The 21070-nt window shown below is 29.4% G+C and overlaps 1 protein-coding gene across 3 annotated transcripts in view; it reads left to right on the top strand.

Moving 5' to 3' along the window:
- Nucleotides 1-21070, top strand: part of LOC126843372 (serine/threonine-protein kinase 32A) — a 79138-nt gene that overhangs the window by 55131 nt on the left and 2937 nt on the right. For 2 of the 3 annotated variants that reach the window (XM_050580876.1, XM_050580875.1), the window contains exons 3-9: nucleotides 13028-13083; nucleotides 16688-16853; nucleotides 17632-17791; nucleotides 18710-18747; nucleotides 19159-19248; nucleotides 19957-20183; nucleotides 20796-20921. In XM_050580876.1, the coding sequence (XP_050436833.1) occupies nucleotides 13028-13083; nucleotides 16688-16853; nucleotides 17632-17791; nucleotides 18710-18747; nucleotides 19159-19248; nucleotides 19957-20183; nucleotides 20796-20921 (863 nt within the window). Of the gene's footprint in view, nucleotides 1-11982; nucleotides 12054-13027; nucleotides 13084-16687; nucleotides 16854-17631; nucleotides 17792-18709; nucleotides 18748-19158; nucleotides 19249-19956; nucleotides 20184-20795; nucleotides 20922-21070 lie in introns of those variants that run through there. The other variant, XM_050580877.1, reaches the window with a different exon arrangement.

Raw genomic sequence — 21070 nt, 5'->3', positions numbered from 1 at the left:
TACCGGGTACAGATTACAAAATTGTCATCGCCCCGATCCCACTACGTACCGTTTTCACCAAGCTGGCTTTTTTTCAAGGCCTTTTTTGTCTGGACAATTATTGATTATTCATTTGTACTCGAAGACGAACGAAAATACAGATTTAATAATTTCAGTGATAATAGTTACAAAAATAAATTTTTTTTTTTTTATTAGAAACAACACAGCTTGTGTACTCACAACCAATGTCGAGACTTGCTCCGATTTAGCGACCAAATGCTATGTCCCTTCTGTATAAAACAAATTGAACTTGGTAAAAACTGTTATATTTTATAGCAGTTCAATTTCCATGATAAAATAATTTTTTTTTTCGTCAGCCTGTGTACATTACAATATTGATTAAATACCCGTTTTATGACAGAAAGGCATTTGCATTGTGATTTTTTTTTCTCATTATTCACATTGAAGGTAAAACTCTCTTTAGAGTGAAACTTGAACGGAAACAAATAAAACGGTCGGCAAACAATATTTTCCACAGTGCCGGTCGCTCCTATACCTTAGAAAAGGTCTGGAAACTAAATAAAATCGAATTAGCGTGTTGCCGCAATTGTTTCGCTTTGTATTGTCAAGTTCGACAAGTTATTAGATAAGCACAGGTAAAATGGCATATTCGAATATGTTGCTTTATTTTACTCGGCGAATACATTATACCACGCAGCCGTCAGCGATTATGATGTATACACTGTAAGTAGGTAGGTACATATTATTTGAGCTGTGTGGCTTATTCGGCTAAACTTGATATTGTAGCTCACGGGTAAGTTTTTTGATAGCGGATGTATATATATATATATTGTGTGTGTGTGTGTAGCGGATAATAAGAAGTTCGGTAGGTTATACGATAATAAATTAGAAATGCGCATATTTAATGAGAGCCCATTAAAAATGGTATTCAATTTATTTTCCGAACCGTCTTTGTTAGTAATAAATTAAATGTTTAAAAAATTCTTTTGTAGACTTTTAAAACGCAAAACCATTTATCTCTCAATAAACGAAGACAAAAGACATTCGCAATACCAATTCGTGTGGTCAAAGAAAAATTAATTCACATTGTCAACGCGCTTTGAATCGCATTTTTTATTCATATAATTATTGTTATATGAATGTAAAAAGTAATAATTTATACAAAATGATTTATTCACGATGTGCTTGCTTTCTTTTTTTTTTTAACTGACGCACAAATTATATATAGTTTTACGAAAACATATATATGTATATATATTTATTAAATTATTTTTACTGGAAATCAAAATATTATATGAATACAAAAAATACTTTAATAATATTTCTGTATTTTACATTTAATAGATATGCATGAATTGTTTTCATAACTTAACACCAAATATTTATAATTCCACACGTTGCATGTTACAGTCGAGTGGACGTACCGTGTAAACTTTTGAAAGCTGATGTCACAAATGAAAGTAAACCGTACGTTTCGTAGACATTGAATCTCTGGAGACATTATGCTTGTCGGGGATTTTATGAACCCAGTCGAAGTTGATGTTGACATCGTTTCGCGCACAACCTATACCGGTATTATTGTCACGTTAGCCTATGGCAAAGGAAGCGGAGGGTCGATCGAATATTGAGTTTTTCCATTGGGTCGGAAAAATGCTATTTTCGTGTGTATCCAAAAGTTTTGTGATTCTCACCTGCTGTGTACAATTTGAGGTCCAATATTTGAGTGTTGGTGAAAAAAAAAAAAAGATAAATCCTCTCTCCATTTTTCGAAGGACATAACTCACAATTCGTTTCTATGATAGTACCTACACTATAGTTTATTATATAATACGCCTTACTACAGGTGCAATATGCTAAATAGCTCTTTCGCCCAATCCTTCGTGTATTGTATTGTACAGTTTATTTTTCCATAAACAACGAAATATGACTTGATTGGATTCCGCTCTGCTCACTCGAGCGAATAAAATAAATTTTCAATAATTGTACTCTGTAAAAGTAACCTCTCGAAATTTAGCTTTTTGTTTTTATCTAAACAAATAATTATAACTATAGTAATTTTACTAGTTACTGTAGTTTTAGAAACCAAAGCAGGCTTTATAAGTATAGTACGCTTAACGGGAAATTATTTTAAATGTATTAATAATCCGTCCAGTATCATAAGGTATAATAGTGTAATACTCTTGCTAAAAACATTATGTGCACAATATAATATTGTAAGTTTATGTACAAGATTTATGTAACATCATACTTCTTCTTTGAAGTCGAACATAAAGGTAAACATGATATTATGTTTAAAAGATTAATTGCCTTTGTCATAAGAATACCTAATTAATAATCTTCGTGTTACGAGTATGTGGGTGTTCAAAGACTTTTAATAAATCATATCTGATATCAACGTAAGGCGTATTTATATACACACAAAATCAATAAAACAGAATTATCGTTGAACAAAACAAATAATAATCTATAGTTCTCTTGTACAGCTCAACACAATCAATTGAATTCCAATTGATCGTGTGGATAGTATTATAATTGTACAAACCTAACCTCCTCGGTTTTCTTTACCTAAAACTACGCTCCCTAAAAAATAAGTTCCTAAAAAACTAGTAACTTTACTTATAAAAACACTTCTTCGCATAATTACGGTTTTTTAACAATATGAAAAATTATTATCAATTATTTTGCAATATACCTATTTTTAATAAAATATTATCTAAATTTATGTACCCACTTAAAGTTACACTACGACCTATGTATAATATTTCTGCGAAAATCAATATTCGTATAATTCATGAGCTATCGACGATAATTAGGTTAAATAAATAAACACTATTATGCTGTTCCTTGTTAAGTGGAACATTTAATAACTACAAAGCACTTGTATTGTTTGAACACAGAAATTAAATTGCGCTGTGTTATTATATTAATTAATTATTTAGTTGGTCGGCGTAGTTGTATAGTCTGCGTAGTATAATTGCGTTATTACTGTTGTCTGTTAAAAAAAAGGATCATGTTCTTTCTCTTTGAATAATTGATAATACTTTTTACCGCTTGGAAGTATGCACGCTGCCAGCGATTAATAATTTATACTATACGTCCTGTATATTACACAGTATTTTTCAAGGATTATAGGAATATCTTCAAAAAAACTCCCCAATGTTAAAAAGTTTTGGGTTTCTCGGTTTCAATATTGAAACTTTACGGCAAAAAAATGGTATCTAATGTGAATAAATGCCATTTACAGCAGATTGAAGCACGTTAAACTTTTGTTGTCATTTATTAATATTCTTGAAGTGAATTTAAATTCTCTCGAGGAATCTGTGTGTGCATAATACTTTTGAAACAGTTGATATATTATATAAACTGTATTTTTATTTTTTTGTACAGCTTTTATAAAGTATATTTATTTATATATATACTAAAAACTACGGAAAATATAACATTTATCGTATTATAATACATTTTCTAACGGGGAGTAAAATTTATAAATATTAAAAATAACGATATATTATTGTTTTATACCTAATTGATTCAATATATCTTCAAAAAAAATGTGCGAAATAGGTCCAGATATGTGTTTATTTTAAATTGTAATGTAATGTAATGTATGTGTTTTCTGATCATTGGGAACAACTGATAACGCTTTTGGAATTCATGGAGTACACTAACATACAATTTATGTAACAAATATAATACAATATATTATATATATATTATTTTACATTCATAACGATGAGATAAGATCGGCTTACGGAAAAGCAATTTTAGATAACAGTAGACTGCCTTACAAATAGCTGAATTACCCTACCGAGAATACAACAAAATATATCAACCTAAGTTACTTCAATGATCAACTTGACATTATCTAACGAAAAAATCGGTCACACCAATGCAATATCGTTAAAGCCAAAAGGTCACCTTCGCGCACAGAATAAAAAATCTTAAGAAAGCAAAACCAAATTGGTATCAATATATATGTTAAACCAAACAAAAGTACGTGACCCGAGTTATGCAGCAGGTTTTGGTAATATATTTTTGAATTAATTTCATTGCAAACGATTGTCCACGCCCAACTCGAAATGTGTTTATTTCATTTTATTTGTCGGTAAACTGTTGATTCGTTTAAAATGCTCTTTTCGTTACAAATGGTTTTTGTTTACTCGTATTCAATATAAGTGAACATAAATAATTCTACGAATGCGTTGACATGGGTGAAATCTAATAGTTTTTTAATCAAAATATATGGGCATAGCCTTTATAGGTATTCGCGTTACATTAAAACTTGATGATTTTGTTGTATGTATTCCTTTTTTTCTAGACCATTAGTATACAATACACTTTGACAAGTTTACAATATCAGTAAAAATCTGTAAAATACATTTTAATAGACACATATAGATTACGTAATGACAAAACAGTTTGTTTTTATGTTAACCATTTTTTCAAAAATGTATATATATATATATATATATATATATATATATATATGTATATTACATATATAATTTACATGGAATGGAATTTCATAATCAAACACCAATTGCATTTACATAAAGATCAGTATTCAGTTGGTAATCCAGAAGTAAATGAATATTTAACTAACCCGCTTTATGTGTGGTTAGTCTTTAAGTCAACCATACATAATACATCTCATTAAAATCCACGGTTTCGATGCATTTTGCCATATCCTTCATCCTCTAGAGTTTTTGGATTGTTACTTCAAAATAAATACTATATTTTTCTGTTAACAAATATTTAAATAAATATGTATTTTTTTGTAAGTATAACGTTTTATTTAACAATTTCAATGCTCAGTTACGTGCATTTTCATTATAATCCGTTTAATGAATTATTAGCCATATTTTAGTGGTCTCTCAAACACCAAAAAGTAAGTACTAATCCGTAATAATTGTTACAATTATTTTTTAATTAAATAATTGGTCGACGATACAGTTAAGATACAGTATTTTCTGTTCATCACACTCATCGCACTTAAACCACGTAACACGATTATTTTCTTTATAATTTGTAATTAAATATTTGTTAGAAATTTTAAGCTATTTTTAAACTAAAGAACAACTGAAAAAGTTCAAGTTTATGATCGAGTCGTCAGATTTTGAGATAAGGATAGATGTAACTTTTAAACAAACTTTTTAAAGACTTTTTTTTTTACATATTATTTATTATGGAAAGATAAATTCTATAGAAAAATAAAGTTTTACCCCTTCTCCTAACTGAGGGGGTTTTGAAATGTATATTGTACCAAACTCTCAAGTGCATTATAGTAACTAAATTTAGAAAAAATAACGTTACATTGTTCTATATAAAAAAGTATTAAATAAATAAAAAATATATACGTATATAAAACTATAGTTCATTGTTTAATGCATTTTGAGTAGCAACTAACTCTCTTGCTTTTTTTTCTCTTAGTGTTTTCGTAGCCTGAAGTAGAATAAATCTGTTTTCTTTTATATAATACAAGAATACAAATAAAATTTACATAACCATATTATTTCCCTAATATTGAATCCATCAAATACAATTATTTTATTTGGCTTGAAAGAATATTTAGTCTAGTCAATAACACGATTATTATATTTGAGTTTTTTTGTTGGATTTAAGAATTTCTACTATTGCTAAACATGACATTTGTTTTTTAATAACAATAAAAAAAGTATTATCCACTGACAAAAAAATAATGTAGATATTTTTTAATTCGATCTTTAACTAAAAATATTCATGTCTTGTTTGTCCGTTTAAAAAAAAAAATCTCATAATAGCTCATTTTTTCTTTTAGTTAAAATATTTGTATTACACTTTTTACGAGGCATCGATTCGTTCAATGAAAACGAATAAATCAAAGAGCTTTACTTATCAACTTTATCTACTTCATTTTTAATTAGTGGAAATTTCTTATGCGAAACGTTAACGCTCGAATAACAGCTGTATTTGCTTAATTGCGAATTTGCTTGTATTGTTTAAGCGCTGAAAGAACATACAAATTATTCGAACATTGAATGTTATTTAACTGCACTAATGATTTTGTCTTTAACTGTTTATTGTGGAAAAATACAAGGCCAGGTCGTCAGATTAACAACGTTTAAGTACCTACCGAATTTAAAATATGAAATTCCGTAGGTAGAACGTTTTAATTGGTTTCTATGCAAATCCGTTTGAGTTCATAAATAATACGAATGAATTACACGACTTGCCCTTTATGACGGCATTAAATGTCGTATTAATCGTAGAGTAACTTTGTAATTTGTGTTACTTCGATGTTAAAACCCGAAACCAGCGAAAGTCGTGTGGTAACGTGCGATGTGCATAAGAGGGTATAATTATTTACTATTTAGAGTCAAGCCAGACTCTATTGAGTGTTGACTCGAGTAATTTTAGTGACCCAAAGCACGCTAACCGTCTTGAGTCCAAAATACATGTGACCTATATATTTGAGATTAGACAAAGTTTTAGTTATGTATGCACGAATAATTAAGTCTGCTATTTCAATTCAACGCTTTTAATGTATGTAAAACAATTAAATTAAAATGCTGTGATAAAATATTCTCGATGGTTTTAACCTTTAATAAAGTTTTTTTTTAATAAAGGTTCTAATGTTGTTAATTGTTTGCTTAAATATTAAAATATAAATTGATATATGTGTAGTAGGTTATATTATATTATTATCGATTGTTAACTCAAAAACCGAAATATTATACATTATATTGTACATTTATCATAGAATATAATATTAAATTGTACACAACACATTAATTGTATATATATTTTTTAATTTATTTAGTTTTATATAAACATACTTAATCCAGCCACTCCACTCGCACGTTAAAGATCTTATTTGGTTCCTTTCTTTATGTTCTTGGCAAAAACATTGTTAAGTTTTTACTGGTTTATTTTGTTTCTTCTAAATTCATTGTTTTTTTGTAAAGCTATAAAGGGACATTTGGATGTCAGTGCCCGAAATAAATCCTTGCTCACAAAACCGTTTTATTTTATTGTTAGTAAATATTGTTATTTACATATGAATTCATATAAACCAGTACACTATTACAATAATTATTCGTGTTGTATTTATCGTTTCAGTCTAAAAGGACTTTGTATGAATACATTTCACATAAAGGGTTTGTAAAATTATATATAGATACATAATTACGGCAGCAATGCGTATCTGTTACAATTATCTTTAATCACGCCAACCCTCCGAAATGGATCTAATTCTATATTCAAATATTTGTTGTAATGAGAAAATGTGAATACCGAAGCGAAAAGTTCTGCCTCGTTAATATTATATATAGGTATATTATGATGTTGCGGTTATCAGCATTAACGAGGTATGTTTTGGATTTCACTAACCCAATTTATATTATATAGGTAGGTTTGTTTTTCAGCTTCCTTTTTTTTTCAAATAAACTTTTTACCGCTACTTAAGTTGTAAATCAATTTACAATCCTGCTCTGCATACTGGAAATTCAGATTTCCAGAATTTCAAAACCACTTTAAACGCATTTTACACTCGAGAAGTCTTCCGCAAGTATCACTCGTGTATTCTCGTGTAACTTTTTTTTTAAGACTAACGATCACACTATCATTTTACATACTTTTTTTTCAACACAAGATTTATAATATAATCTGTATTTTTTAAATTAAAGTAAATATGACATAATTATTTTAAGAACATCATTTTTATGTCCTTAACATGTTATTACTTTCACCTTGATGTGTTCTTCAATCTATACAGTATGACTGTATGTGTGACCTGTAGCCATATAGGGTCAGGTTAAATCAAACTGTAATAATCCCAAAGTCACAATGTTTGTTTTGTAAAAAAAAAAACCCGATGAATTTTGTGGCAAAAAACATTAAATTTTGGATCACTATTTGATTGATGACTTTTGTCCACAAATATAATATAATATACAAGCAGGATTTTCCTGGCCTTGAAAATCTTGCCTAAGATCCATATAACGTTAGGATTGATTTAAAAAGTAACTGTTATAGTGAGGCGCAATAATTAAGAACAATTAATGTTGTCCCCCATTATTTAATCACCAATCAAACTAAACCAGTTAATAAACACAAATGACCTAAAGCTTAATATATTTTATTGATTGATAAAATATGTGTTTTTAGGTACAAAAAAAAACTCAAATGGCGTCGCAGAACGTCACTGATCTCGGCTGCTAAACTTGAGCTTAATCTTATGTGTTCAGTATGTTTGATATAGTTATAAAAGACAATCAGGTGGACAGAAGAAGTCATATACTTATAGTTTATATTGATGGATATTAAAACTTTGTATTAACGGTTGTGTTAATAATTAATTAAACACTTTATCAACACTCCACACTCGTTTGTTTAATTAACATCTACTGGTTAGCGTTTAGACATTTTCTGCCGTATTTTAAAAATCCATAGGATTTCTTCAGTAAAAATTACAAATCACAACGTTTCGCTGTGGGAAAATAAAAAACGGAAAACTTGCGGTAAAAAGACAAAAACTTTATCGATTTTATGAAATAGCTCCGAAGACTTTTTCCGGCCGTCACTTCAATTACTCGAACGTGATCTATTTGTTTCGGTTTTTGCTGGTAGCACAAAGTCTTACAAAACACCACCAGCTGATACGAATCGCCCTATAAGTCGGTGTGCTTTAGGCAAGTATAAATGTCAATTTTTTTAAAAAAAAACCCAGTTTTTTCTCTTTGAGAAACACGATAAGAAGTTCTATTGAAGAGAGAGAAAGAGAGAGAGAGACATGATATTTTGTTGACTTTAAGCAACGTCGTTTGGCTGACAACCATAAATAATTAAATTATTAACAAGTGTTATTTTTTTTCGTTTTTAACGCTATATTCAATAACTTCTCGTTGCCACGAACCTAACCTTCAATCTATAAGGCGTATCGGTATCATAGCTTTTGGATTTATCTAAAACGTGCGCCAAAACCAAAGTGTCGTTATTTAAACACAATAAAAGCAATAAAAAATGTTATCATCGAAGTCCTGTTTTCATTAGTTGTCCAAAGTATAGCAGATGTTCTCTATTGTTTTAGAATTTGTACATTGCATATTTTCGCATTTGTTCGGAATACTCGGTTTTGAACTTTTACGGCAAACTTCCGTCATAAATACAGTTATTGCGGAAAAGCGGTATATGTATACGTATATTTGTTTTTATTAAAACTTAATTTATGCTCAAAAGCTTGGCATCAAAACCCCAGGGTTAAATTCCATACATATATATGTATACATGTATATAATATAGTCTCATTATAGTGCTTATCGTTATGGCCACTACACGATTACCACTTTGGGCGACGCCAATAGGTTTTCCGTGTTGAATGTTATTTTAATACGGCAAAAGTAGGGATTTTGTTTTTTCGGTGGACGCTGAGCGGCGATGAGTCGTGTGACCTAAATAATTTTATTTAAGTTGTACGACCTTAACCATTAGTGCACACTACGGCACGCATCCCTCTGCGAGACATAATTTATAAAGTATCCCGGTTGGCTTTTAGCCATTGTTTGATACAAAATCGCTGTGGTTAAATTTCTGTAACAATAAGAGCTGTGCCTTTGAATCTCTTGGAAATTGTATACTATTTTATGTTACAAAAATCACAAAGCTGTGTGTATCAACACTATCACTAAACTGGAGTCAAGTGTCAACTAAGCTTAATTGTGCACAAATACTATGAATATCATTTCACACGCCCGTCGCCAGTTTGATTTAAAAATAAGTACCGACTTTCTTCAAGCGCGTATAATTAAAACCGAAAATAATAACTATTAAATACCTAAAAGCTTTGTTAAATTATTTAATATCTATGATGATACTAGTAATCAGAGGCAAGTTAGCATATTTTTTGTTATACTATAACATTAGGTTAGGCCGTACAATAAAATGTATTAATATTTCCAATAAAAGTAAAAAAATAGTATTATCTCATAATAATAATATTTGAAGCGATTTGAATTTAATATTCACATTTTTTATAGCATGAGATTATATTTTTTTTTTTAGGAATAAAATTACTTTTACAGTTTGTCCATCCCTATTCTGATGTTTTTATTACCGGCAGTAGAGCTATAGAGGCGTTTAATTTTTTTTTAATGAGTCTGTTATAGTTAACTTGTAATGCCCATCGACAACCTGCTTTGCGCAATTTAGTTTTCTACTTAATCGTTGACACAATGGTTCAGATCTCAATATTATTTTCGAATAAAAATGTTTATTAACTAAAAGCAATCGATTAATGTTATAAAAAATAATTGAAATTTCTATTGGACTAAGCACTATACACAGTTGTTTGAGATATAATTTTAATAAATGATTGAGATCAATATTATTTAATTACAGAATAATTAAAATATGTTTCATTGCCAACGTTTGTAAGCTGATTAAAAACGACACAAACATGACATGACAGGATTTTAATGGACTATTACTATTTGTTTTGCTGGTTCATAATATTACAGAAATTCTCGGAAGTTGACATAAATTATAGCACAGACAACAGAAGACTGTGAGTGGAGTTTGCATTATCAGAAGTATTCAAACTACAGCTGTAGTTGAAAAAAATATATATCATTACACGTTGGAATCATGATTTGTTTTAATTAAACAGATTCCACTTAAAATATGTGGAGATTTAAAAAATAAAAACATTACATTTTTTACAAACTCAGCAGTGAAGTATTTTTATGTACATTTTATTACACTACAATGATATCAGTTTTTTTTGTTTGGAGTTCACGGTAATCGTTATTCATATGCAAGTGCTTCGATCGTTACCTACTGTGCACACACGGTAAAGTAACCAAACATAAAAATATTCCAAATATTCAACGAAATCGGCTTACGGTTGAAAATGGATGCCACTTACAGTGGATATAGAGATTGTGGTCTGTAGTCGATCATAGTCTCTATCGTCGTGATAGTTTGTAGACCCTTTTAGATACAATAAGCGGATCAATGTTTTATATAGCTTTGTCAGTGCATGGTTTAAAGATTGAGAATGATCATCAGGGCAATACGCCCGTAAAGGTACAACAGTAGGAGATACGAATCGCCTCCAAACGAATGACACTTAATAGTCACATACATTTATTTTTCAAAAGAAACTACAGTCAATTTTAGAGGTCCCCGTCATATAATAAGGCTTTACACAGCAGGGAAAACCCTAATACCCAACAGCTACAATCTTTGTTTCCCTCGTAACCACAATAACCACATATTTTTTTAATTAATGTCTCACAGAAACACCCACACGTTTTCCGTAGCTTTGTTACTACAATTTGATTAGTATTTTGAGAAAAAAATTATTCTTTTCAGTACTAAAAAGTACTCGGTCCGTCAACATTATTATCCATTCTTAAACGTGTTTCCTTATACTACTGTTTTTATCACCATTATGTAAAAAAAACATACTTAAATTGAGACTTGGGCATAAATTTTGTTTTCAGAATTTTTCTTCCATAACTCTTAACTATTCAAAATATTATTTTCATTTAAATATTTTAAACATTAGCTATTGTTATTAATGAACTTCGGCAAGCTAAAATAATTTACTTATATTTTAGATTATATACATAAATATTATAAATTCGTTCTTAAATTTTGCCTTTAAAGTTGTATTTTTAGTCCGTTTTGATTTATTATTCTTTTTCTCACGAAATTGATTAATTATATTTATCATTTGAGATAGTTTATTTATTAAAATGAGGACATTATATACATTGGGGCCACTTTCTAATTAATTTCAGACCTTCATGCATAAAACTGCGTTCAAAATAATATATTCACAATAACAACTTTTCCTTTCTTTCGATTTTTGATCAATACAGGGTAAGTATAAAAGTTCCGGTTCAGCGATTTCAAAGATATTGTGTTCACAAACACACAGATACACCCAAATAAAGGAAATAAAAATAAAACACTTCTTTCTGAAACCAATACCATTTTCAGTTGCCGCATCGAAACTATACAACATTGGATTTTGAACAGCTATTTTATAATCAACAAGTTGACCAACTAAAGTAATTATTTATCTAGCAAATATGAATTACATAAAACTGTTTATGTGTGCAACACACAGATACACACAACAACAACACACAGCAGAATATAATTCTTTCAGTTCATCATCGAAGGAAATATATTACTTTAAAACAGTCTAAACAAACTTTGTTTTTTTTAAAAACAAAGTACTTTGTTATTTTCTTGTCGAAGAAAACCCTTAATGCTTGTGAATTATACACCTCCTTCACTAGCTTTACTTTTCCACTTGCACATTTAAGATAAAACATATATATTCATCAAGTTAACCCAGTTAATTAGTGATATAAAATTTAGTATATTATACAAGGACTACACTATATTAGGTTATACTAGGTAGCTTTGTATTCCCTCTGGCGCATTACCATTTCAAACTTAATTAGTGTGAAGTACCTAACCCGGTATAAAGTAATCACAGTACGTTGCAGAAATATGATACTTAATAATCTATATCGAGTTTGATTGTTAATGAATACTTCAATCTCGCTAATATTATAAATAAACAGTAATACCATCAAAGCACTTGAACACTTGTTATTGAAGTATTAGCATTTTTTTAGTTCTATAATATATGCTTTATTAATACAATGTATGCTTAATAAATTGATGTAACTTTTTGTTGGTAAATTTTTAGGAGTACAATTTTACTTAAAAAACAACTCTTCAAATCGTATAATTCGATTTTAAGAGATTAATTTTTCATTATAGAATAATATTCTTAGAAACTTAAGTATACTATAGCGAGTAGGTATGGAATTGAGCATTCAGTTTTTCAAATATTTTCACATCAACAAATTAACATACAATAATATAAGTTTTTTTAAGAAATACTTCAAAATCTTAATTTTATATTAAAATGAATACAAATATAATGCCCAAAACGCCCACATTATGCGATTAAACATAACGTCAATTACTATTATAATAACACGTTTTTTTTAAATTTCTGTTTCAGTGAACTTCAATCATTTTGAAATATTGCGGGCAATCGGCAAAGGAAGTTTCGGCAAGGTAAGTTTCATGTTAGTTCGTTAGTGAAAAGCCTAGTTGGCTTAAACCTTTCAACGCCAATAGTTTACTGAAAGTTTCTGGTATGAGAGGTCTCGACGAACTTGTGGTTAATTAATAGCATTTAATTATTATTAATTGACATTAACGGATCAATGACTCGGTTCTACACTATAAACTTTTAAATCAGTCACTCAAGTGTACGGCGCAATGCGTATTAGGTACAAATTATGTATGTAATACGAGTTCTAACTTAAAACCTTGTATTGCTAAATGAAATCTATTTTATTATTTAATCATCATTTTTACCGCGTACGTTTGTTAAGGTGTTTTATTTTTTTGTACTAGAAAATAATATTTGTACAACAATGACAAATTAGGGTGACTGTTCAAGTTTGTTTGGGTTATAAATAATATGTTAAGCGTGATATGTTATACTCGGTGATGAATTCCTTTCGCTGACCGAATCGATTAAATTATAATTTATGTAAAAATATGAATCCCGTTAAAATTAGGTTTATACATTTTTCATGGCAGCACGTCCACGGTCCGGCAAGGCATTCATAGCTGAACCCCGTTTTAGTTTCCAGATCACGCATTACACAATTTTTTTTTTTGTGCAATAAAAGACGGCCGAGTGGTAAACGATTATGGTGGTCAAAACACCCAAGTCGGGTTTATGGTAATAAATTCAACTTACTTTTGAAACAAATCGATTTTACGACGGATAAAAAAGATAAAAACATTTCTCACAAATGTCTGTTTTATTTTTCAAATGACTCTTTTTCCTTTTCTTTTTTTTTATGCACACCTATGATCGTTATTTGTTTACCCGTAGCGAAAACTAACGACAGAAAATATGGCCTAACATTTATTATAATATATTCTTTGAGGAAATTTTTCGCTGAAAGAAAAGTCCTAGTAACATAATAACAAAAAAAAAATGTTCATTTTTATTTTTACAGGCCATATTAGACTCTGTGCCAGGATTTCAAATTGCTTTCATTTATATTGTCTATCTTTGACGCTGTTTGATCTCCATTTATTTTAAATTTAGGTTTTCCCGACTCTGTCCGTCTAGCGTTCACCTTTGTCTGGGGCGATTGCTAAGTTCCTTCGAGTTCAATTTTTTCATTGCTCCTTCTGACCTCTACGCACTAAATCAAATGCCATCATCGCTGTGCTCGTTAATACTTGATAAGTGTTATTACCCCTAAATACTTCCTGTTAACCGGCACTTATCTCAGTTTTATCTATACGGTATAATTATGCAGATCCAAAGTCATTGTTACTTACATACATATTTCTTTAAATCAACGTGTATTTTTATGTTTACCTCAATTTTTACTCGAGGAAGTTTTACTGAATATATTTAGTAAATACTATACATTTAATACAAAAAATACTATCTGAATATTTATTATAAATAAAACTTGAATAACATTATTTTGTGTTCTATACAATTAACAACTTAAACTTCATCTCTGAACTACCAATTACCTACGTTGTCTTAACTCTTAAACATTGCGAGAGACAAATAATCCATTTAAGCTAAACTTTGCATCATTAATCATGTCTGATACTATTTGCAAATTAAACTTTTAACTGAAGTCCTTTGTCAGATTATGCTTTGGGCATTTTTTTTTTAGGTGAGCGAAGAGTTTTATATTAAAATCAAGCTACTTGTTTAGTTGAAAAAATATAAATATTTATACATTAATTGTATTCATATACAATTTCTTGTATTATGATATTTTGGATTGAATTTATGCATAATGAATGTCATTAAATATTCAGAATAATTACTTTGTTTTGTATTGTAATTTACGACTAAGGTCAACAAAGTCTCGCGTTAAGCCATTAACCTGTACAAATTCAGCAAACACTCAATGTAAAGTAGACAGTAGTACAAATTTGTATGTAAATTTAGTTTCCTAAATTTAAAAATAACTATAAGAAAAACAAGAAATGCTCAACTATAAGTACAGTAAGAAATAATAATACAAATCAAATAAACTTTTAAAAATGCATTGATCAAGATCGACGGGGAATACTAACCACGGTCACAGATTGATATTCTTCAAATGTAGTATGTGTAAAAAGAACTATAAACAAATAATAATATAAATTACGAATAAAAAAAACAGTATACGACTGATATAATGCGGTTACTAGATACTAAATTAAATTTTGTTTTAAATTAACTAAATAACTATAAAGATTAATAGATTTAGATATTACAAGGATGGATTGGGCTTTAAGCATAATACATAAAGACTATACCTATGCAAAAGAAAATCTTTAACAAAACGTACGACGATCAATAATTCCAACACAATAGGCTAATCAAATAATCTCTAAAGCCGACCTGTTATAGGCACTACGTTTATACGACGGCAACAACACCGCACATTATTTATCATAGTTTCATACAGATTAAAATGATTAATTGTAAATATTTGTTATGTAATTTGTAAATTTACTACAATATAACACGTCATATTATTTTAAAAAATACGTTGAAAAAGCGATATTTGTATAATCTTGCTTTACTTTGTAGATTTGTATTGAGTAATTTATATATTGTACATAAATATGCAATGTTACAACATAATACATAAAAAGGTATAAATATACTACTCCTTTAAGCATACGCTTGTATGTTTATTTTTGTTTACCATTTGAGTTTTTCTTTGATAATACTCGTAGTTTATGAATATTGATTTCTTTAGAGCAAAGTAAAGTAGTGCGTATTGTTAAACCTATAATATAAATAGAGCCTAATAGTAACTATTAACAATAAGCAACAAATTAATATTTAATAGTTGTGCCACGATTGAAATGTTTACAAAAACATCATTACAAATTGAAAGTAGGTCTTAGGAGTACAAAACTGAGGACTATAGAACTCATAGTATCGAGAAAATGTCATATTATTATATATATATATATATTACAATATGTACACGTGTGTATATATTATATATAATATATACACACACATAAAAGTCTCTGTGGAACTACAGAACCGAGTACATTATTTGTATTATTTATGATGGGTATAGAGAACCACAACCGATATCGATTCTTTAGTTTAATAAAAATACAACCAAATGATGTGATACTTGAATGCGCTTATTTTTTTATTTACATTATTATACTTGAATACACATACTACAGTTATTCGTTAGTCCCTAGAGAGACCTTTCGACAGCACACATGTGTGACAATTTCCCCTTCGTGGCCAACGTGTGTTGAACCAGGTCTATATAGGGCAATCCCAACGGTATGCCGATGTTGTAGTGACAGGTAAAAACGAAAGGAAAGACAAGCTGATGATCGCTAGTCTGGCTGGTATGCAATCGGCAGCGTTCCACTAACGTTTGCTTAATATGTAAATTTTCACGACACTAAGGACTGTCGGATTATCATATTGTATGCGAGTATAACAAACAAGAAGACAACAAAGAATCGCATCGTAAGTTGGTTTACCAAACTAAGGAATCGATATCGACCGGTGCCCGTACAGACTGTTTCAATTTGATAATCGCCTTCTTTTGTATAGAACGCGAATAGTACTTACCGGTATTTCTTGATCAAATTTTAGGTTTGCATAGTCGAAAAGAAAGATTCCAGACAAATGTACGCAATGAAGTACATGCAAAAGAGCAGATGTATTGAAAGGGACGCTTTGAAGAACGTTCTAAGGGAAATGGAAATATTAACTACGCTTGAACATCCTTTCCTAGTAAATTTGTGGTTTTCGTTTCAAGGTAAGTTTTTTCTTCATATAAATAGACAATATTATTACCCCTATGGTCACGAAGCTTTCAAATAATAAAAAAATCTCTATTAACATTCGGTCTTACTATAAAACAACAATATTATACTTGATGGTGACACAATATCATCAAATCATTAATTATACTAGTCAATTTTTATCTCTATACTATCGAACGTTGGGCGGTCCGATCAAAGCGGAAAGCCACGAAAGCATAACACATAATGAACGTTACTGAATTCAATACTAATATAAAACGGCGCCTCGTGTAGGCAATTTTGCTACTTGAGTACATTTTGTCGTATCGCACTTCATTTTGCGATTTATGGCACCACGTTTACGCCACTATTCATTTATTTATTTAGGACCCGGGATTAAAGTAGGTAGGAAATTCTCCCTAAAGCCAAACTTATTATACTCATTTAACACGGAGACAAAGAGAAAATATCCGCATTAAAGGAACGTTTCCGATTTTTAAACGCACGCCGTTTTTTCAATTCCAAAAATACCTGTATTTCGAGAGATATACGTTTTCTGCGAGCTTTACCGTCTTTTATTACATTTATATTTTATTTATAAAAACTTTGGTTGAAATGAGCACTATTATTTTTGTTAGGTTTCGTTTAAAATTGTTAGTTGGGTGTTCTTAATTTATGAATTTCAATTATTATTGGTACAAGCAAAACGCTCGTCGCATGTATACCTACTGTTAACAATAATTATTACAATGTAAGAAATATTTTGATATTTTATAATAATAACTATTGTAGACGAAGAAGATCTTTTTATGGTGTCTGATCTGTTATTGGGCGGTGACCTGAGGTATCATCTCGGTCAAGACGTCAAGTTCAACGAAAACTGTATTAAACTCTTTGCTTGTGAAATCGGTTCAGCATTGGAGTACTTACAGAGTGAACGAATTATTCACAGGTAAATATATATGTCAACTGTATTGTACTTAGGTGAGTTAAGACAGAATATGTTTATTTCATACAAAAATAATATATTATCAAATATGTTATAAGCATATTTTAAATTAATATTATGTGATAATAATAATTCTGGCCGTGTTCTAGTTACTATCGATTCTTACTTCTCTTAAAAATTTGGACCGTTATAAGTATTTTGCTTCTAAAGGTATTCAAATAAATGTTGAGTTATTGTATGTTATTTTTTTTTTTAATTATAACGACTGTTTTTGAGTAACTTGCTAAATTGCGTTATTTGATTTTATATTTTCAAATGAAAGTTAATTTTAGGTTTTTATCGAAAATGGCAAAATGTCACTTGTAATCTTTTGGTTCTCGTCGATTCACAAACAAGTATTGTCGTTTCTTATTTCGGTTTTTTGGATAAATTATTTATCATTTATTTTCTGATGTACCTACGTGTCATCTTCAATCAGGATCTACCATCTTGTCACCAACAACTTTAGTATAAATGTTCGCCATACGCGACGATGCTCTCACGCACGTTTTTCTACTACACCACCTATGTGTCGTTAGTAAGATGATTAATGCGTCTGAGTTTTTAATGATACTACCACTTCACGTTATTTTAGACACATATTCTAGGTTGTCCACAACAAAAAAAACCGGCATCATATTTTATTTGTTGATTAATTATGCACGATTCTTCAGGATTTTTCTGGTTTTCGTTATACTTTACTGTCGTCAGCCAAAAAAAAAAAAAAAAACTCCATGAAGCTCAAAAATAAAACGACCCGTATCATTTTTTTGTTTAAATACGAGTCATCTGGAGTTCCTTGCTTTTTTGCACGACAGGAATGTAAAAAATAAACAAAACGACATGATTTATTTATGTTTTTAATATGAAAACGTGTTTCAGGGATATTAAACCGGAAAACATATTACTGGACGAAGAGGGTAAGGAAAATATAATATTTTATTGGATTTCTTAAACCCGCATGCATCAAACCCCCGTGTAAATCGTTTAACGAGATAATAACCTTCTTAAATGTCCAAAATGATACTTTGAAAAGTTTTTAGACCTCTACAACTTATTGTTGTTGTTAACTAACTTATTTTATTTGGTTTATTCAATTCTGTCTTTATAGTTCAAAACAAATAATACATCTGGCCGTGTTCTTATGCGGTCGGACAATAAAAAGCACGGAAACAAACTTATAACGATTATTATAATAAGTTAACATTGATATGAGAATTTTATCCCCATAAGATGACAAATATAATATGGAATAATATTATGTTGGTGCATGTTACCAAAAAAACCTCCGACAAAGTAACTGTGATAAATTATTTTTTTTATCCATTCAGGTCACGCACATATCACGGATTTCAACATAGCCGCTACTCTAATCGATAAAAAAGTAGCGACGTCTTTATCTGGAACAAAACCCTACATAGGTATTATATTTATATTTTTTATAATAGAGTGTACATTTAAACATATTCGATTACTGCTAATTAACATTATGTCTTTCAAGTATTATGAAGCTTGAATAAAACATGTAATACTTTACCATGTGTTTCCAAATTAAATGTTAAACTGTCTGGAAAAACATTTGGTGTGTCTAAGAACATACATTTAATCCGATTAGCTGTTCGACGACTACGTGACTTTTGGATTTAATATTTTCGTACTTTTTGTATTTTTATTTCTGCATTTCCAACCAACAAATAAGAAGTTTTAAAAACATGGAAAAGATTACAAAAAAAATAATTACACATTTTACAGTGTTAAATAAAAATATAATACATTAATAATATATATATAATTGATTACAAGCAAGTAAACGTGTATAATTTAATTTAAACAGTACATTGTAGATAGTTTAATTAATATTATAACTAATAGTATTGGGACACTAAAATAATAAATGTGTAAAAAACATTTTTTAAATTATTTTTTTACTTTCTTTGATTATTTTGTTATCTTTTATATATATATATTTTTTTTTTTAATTTCTGTCATAGTTTGTATCAATTGTATTATTATTACTGTACTTTCAGGTGTATATAAATAAATAATACGACGTACGAATAATGAGTATATTTTTATAGTTAATATTTTTACCATAAAAAACTAGTTTATGTTTACATTTTTTTCTCCAGCCCCTGAAGTGTACTTGTGCTCGTTGGGTGAATGTCCCGGTTACTCGTATGCAGTCGACTGGTGGTCACTAGGTGTTACCCTTTATGAAATCATGTCCAGATGTCGACCGTACGACATACATTCAAATACATCACCTCGAGAAGTTAGGACTATGATTATGAATTCAACTAGTACTACACCAATACCACCGAGGTGTTCCGATCAATTGGGAATACTCTTTCAAAAGGTGAGGCTTATCAGTGATGTAACCAAAAACTGTTGGAAATTAAAATTGTGTAGAATACTGTGTGCTGGAATGTATTATTATAAGACAAATTATCGTTTATACAAATTAATGGACTCTAAAAAAAACTATACATTTTTTTACAAACATACTATAACTTTCCATTCGTCGAATAGCTTTATTCGTAACTTTAACTAAGATGATTTATACATTTATTGTTTATAGTTTTTTTTTTATTATTGTGATTAACTATTGTCTAGATTGACCTAACTAATGACCGTTTTCGAATTTTTTTTCATGCTCGGTTTTCATGACCGTATAAAATACTTCAATTAACTTTCGATTATCTGTCCAACGCAATATATCTGATTACAATAGACTTGGACGGCAATAACCGGACATATAGACTGTACATTAATTATGGTGGGTATATTTTCATTAGATAGGAGGCAATTTACGGCAATAAAACATAAGGAGAAACTATTTAGTTTTCGAGTATAGAGACGATAAATGATATATTATTAATAACAATATCAAGTACTCTGTACTCTGTACTCTAAGCCTAAATGCATAATAAAACAATATAATAATATTTCGTTGTTTTCCATAAAACAGCTGCTGTGTATAAATCCTGAAGAGAGGATTACAAATGTAAAAAAACTGAAATCGGTTCCATGTATAAGCCGATACAACTTCGGAATGATTTTGGAAAAACAAATCAAACCATCTTTTACGCCACCGGTAAGATATTCTAGACTATATTATTTTTTAAATTTATAATTTACTACTTACCCGGGTTAGATATTAGGTATATGGTTCTTAAATAAAAAATAAAAAATTCTTATTACTTTCCTAAATAAACGAACGATGAAATGTTTTTTGTTATTTCA

Source organism: Adelges cooleyi, unplaced genomic scaffold, assembly GCF_023614345.1.
Source record: "Adelges cooleyi isolate 19-005CV unplaced genomic scaffold, UGA_ACOO_1.1 ACOO_flye_CR_arks_rails_tigmint_CR_PRNA_574, whole genome shotgun sequence".
In the NCBI taxonomy this organism is placed as follows: Eukaryota; Metazoa; Arthropoda; class Insecta; order Hemiptera; family Adelgidae; genus Adelges; species Adelges cooleyi.
Note: the sequence above shows the minus strand (reverse complement) of the source record. Positions and strands in the feature narration are given on the sequence as shown.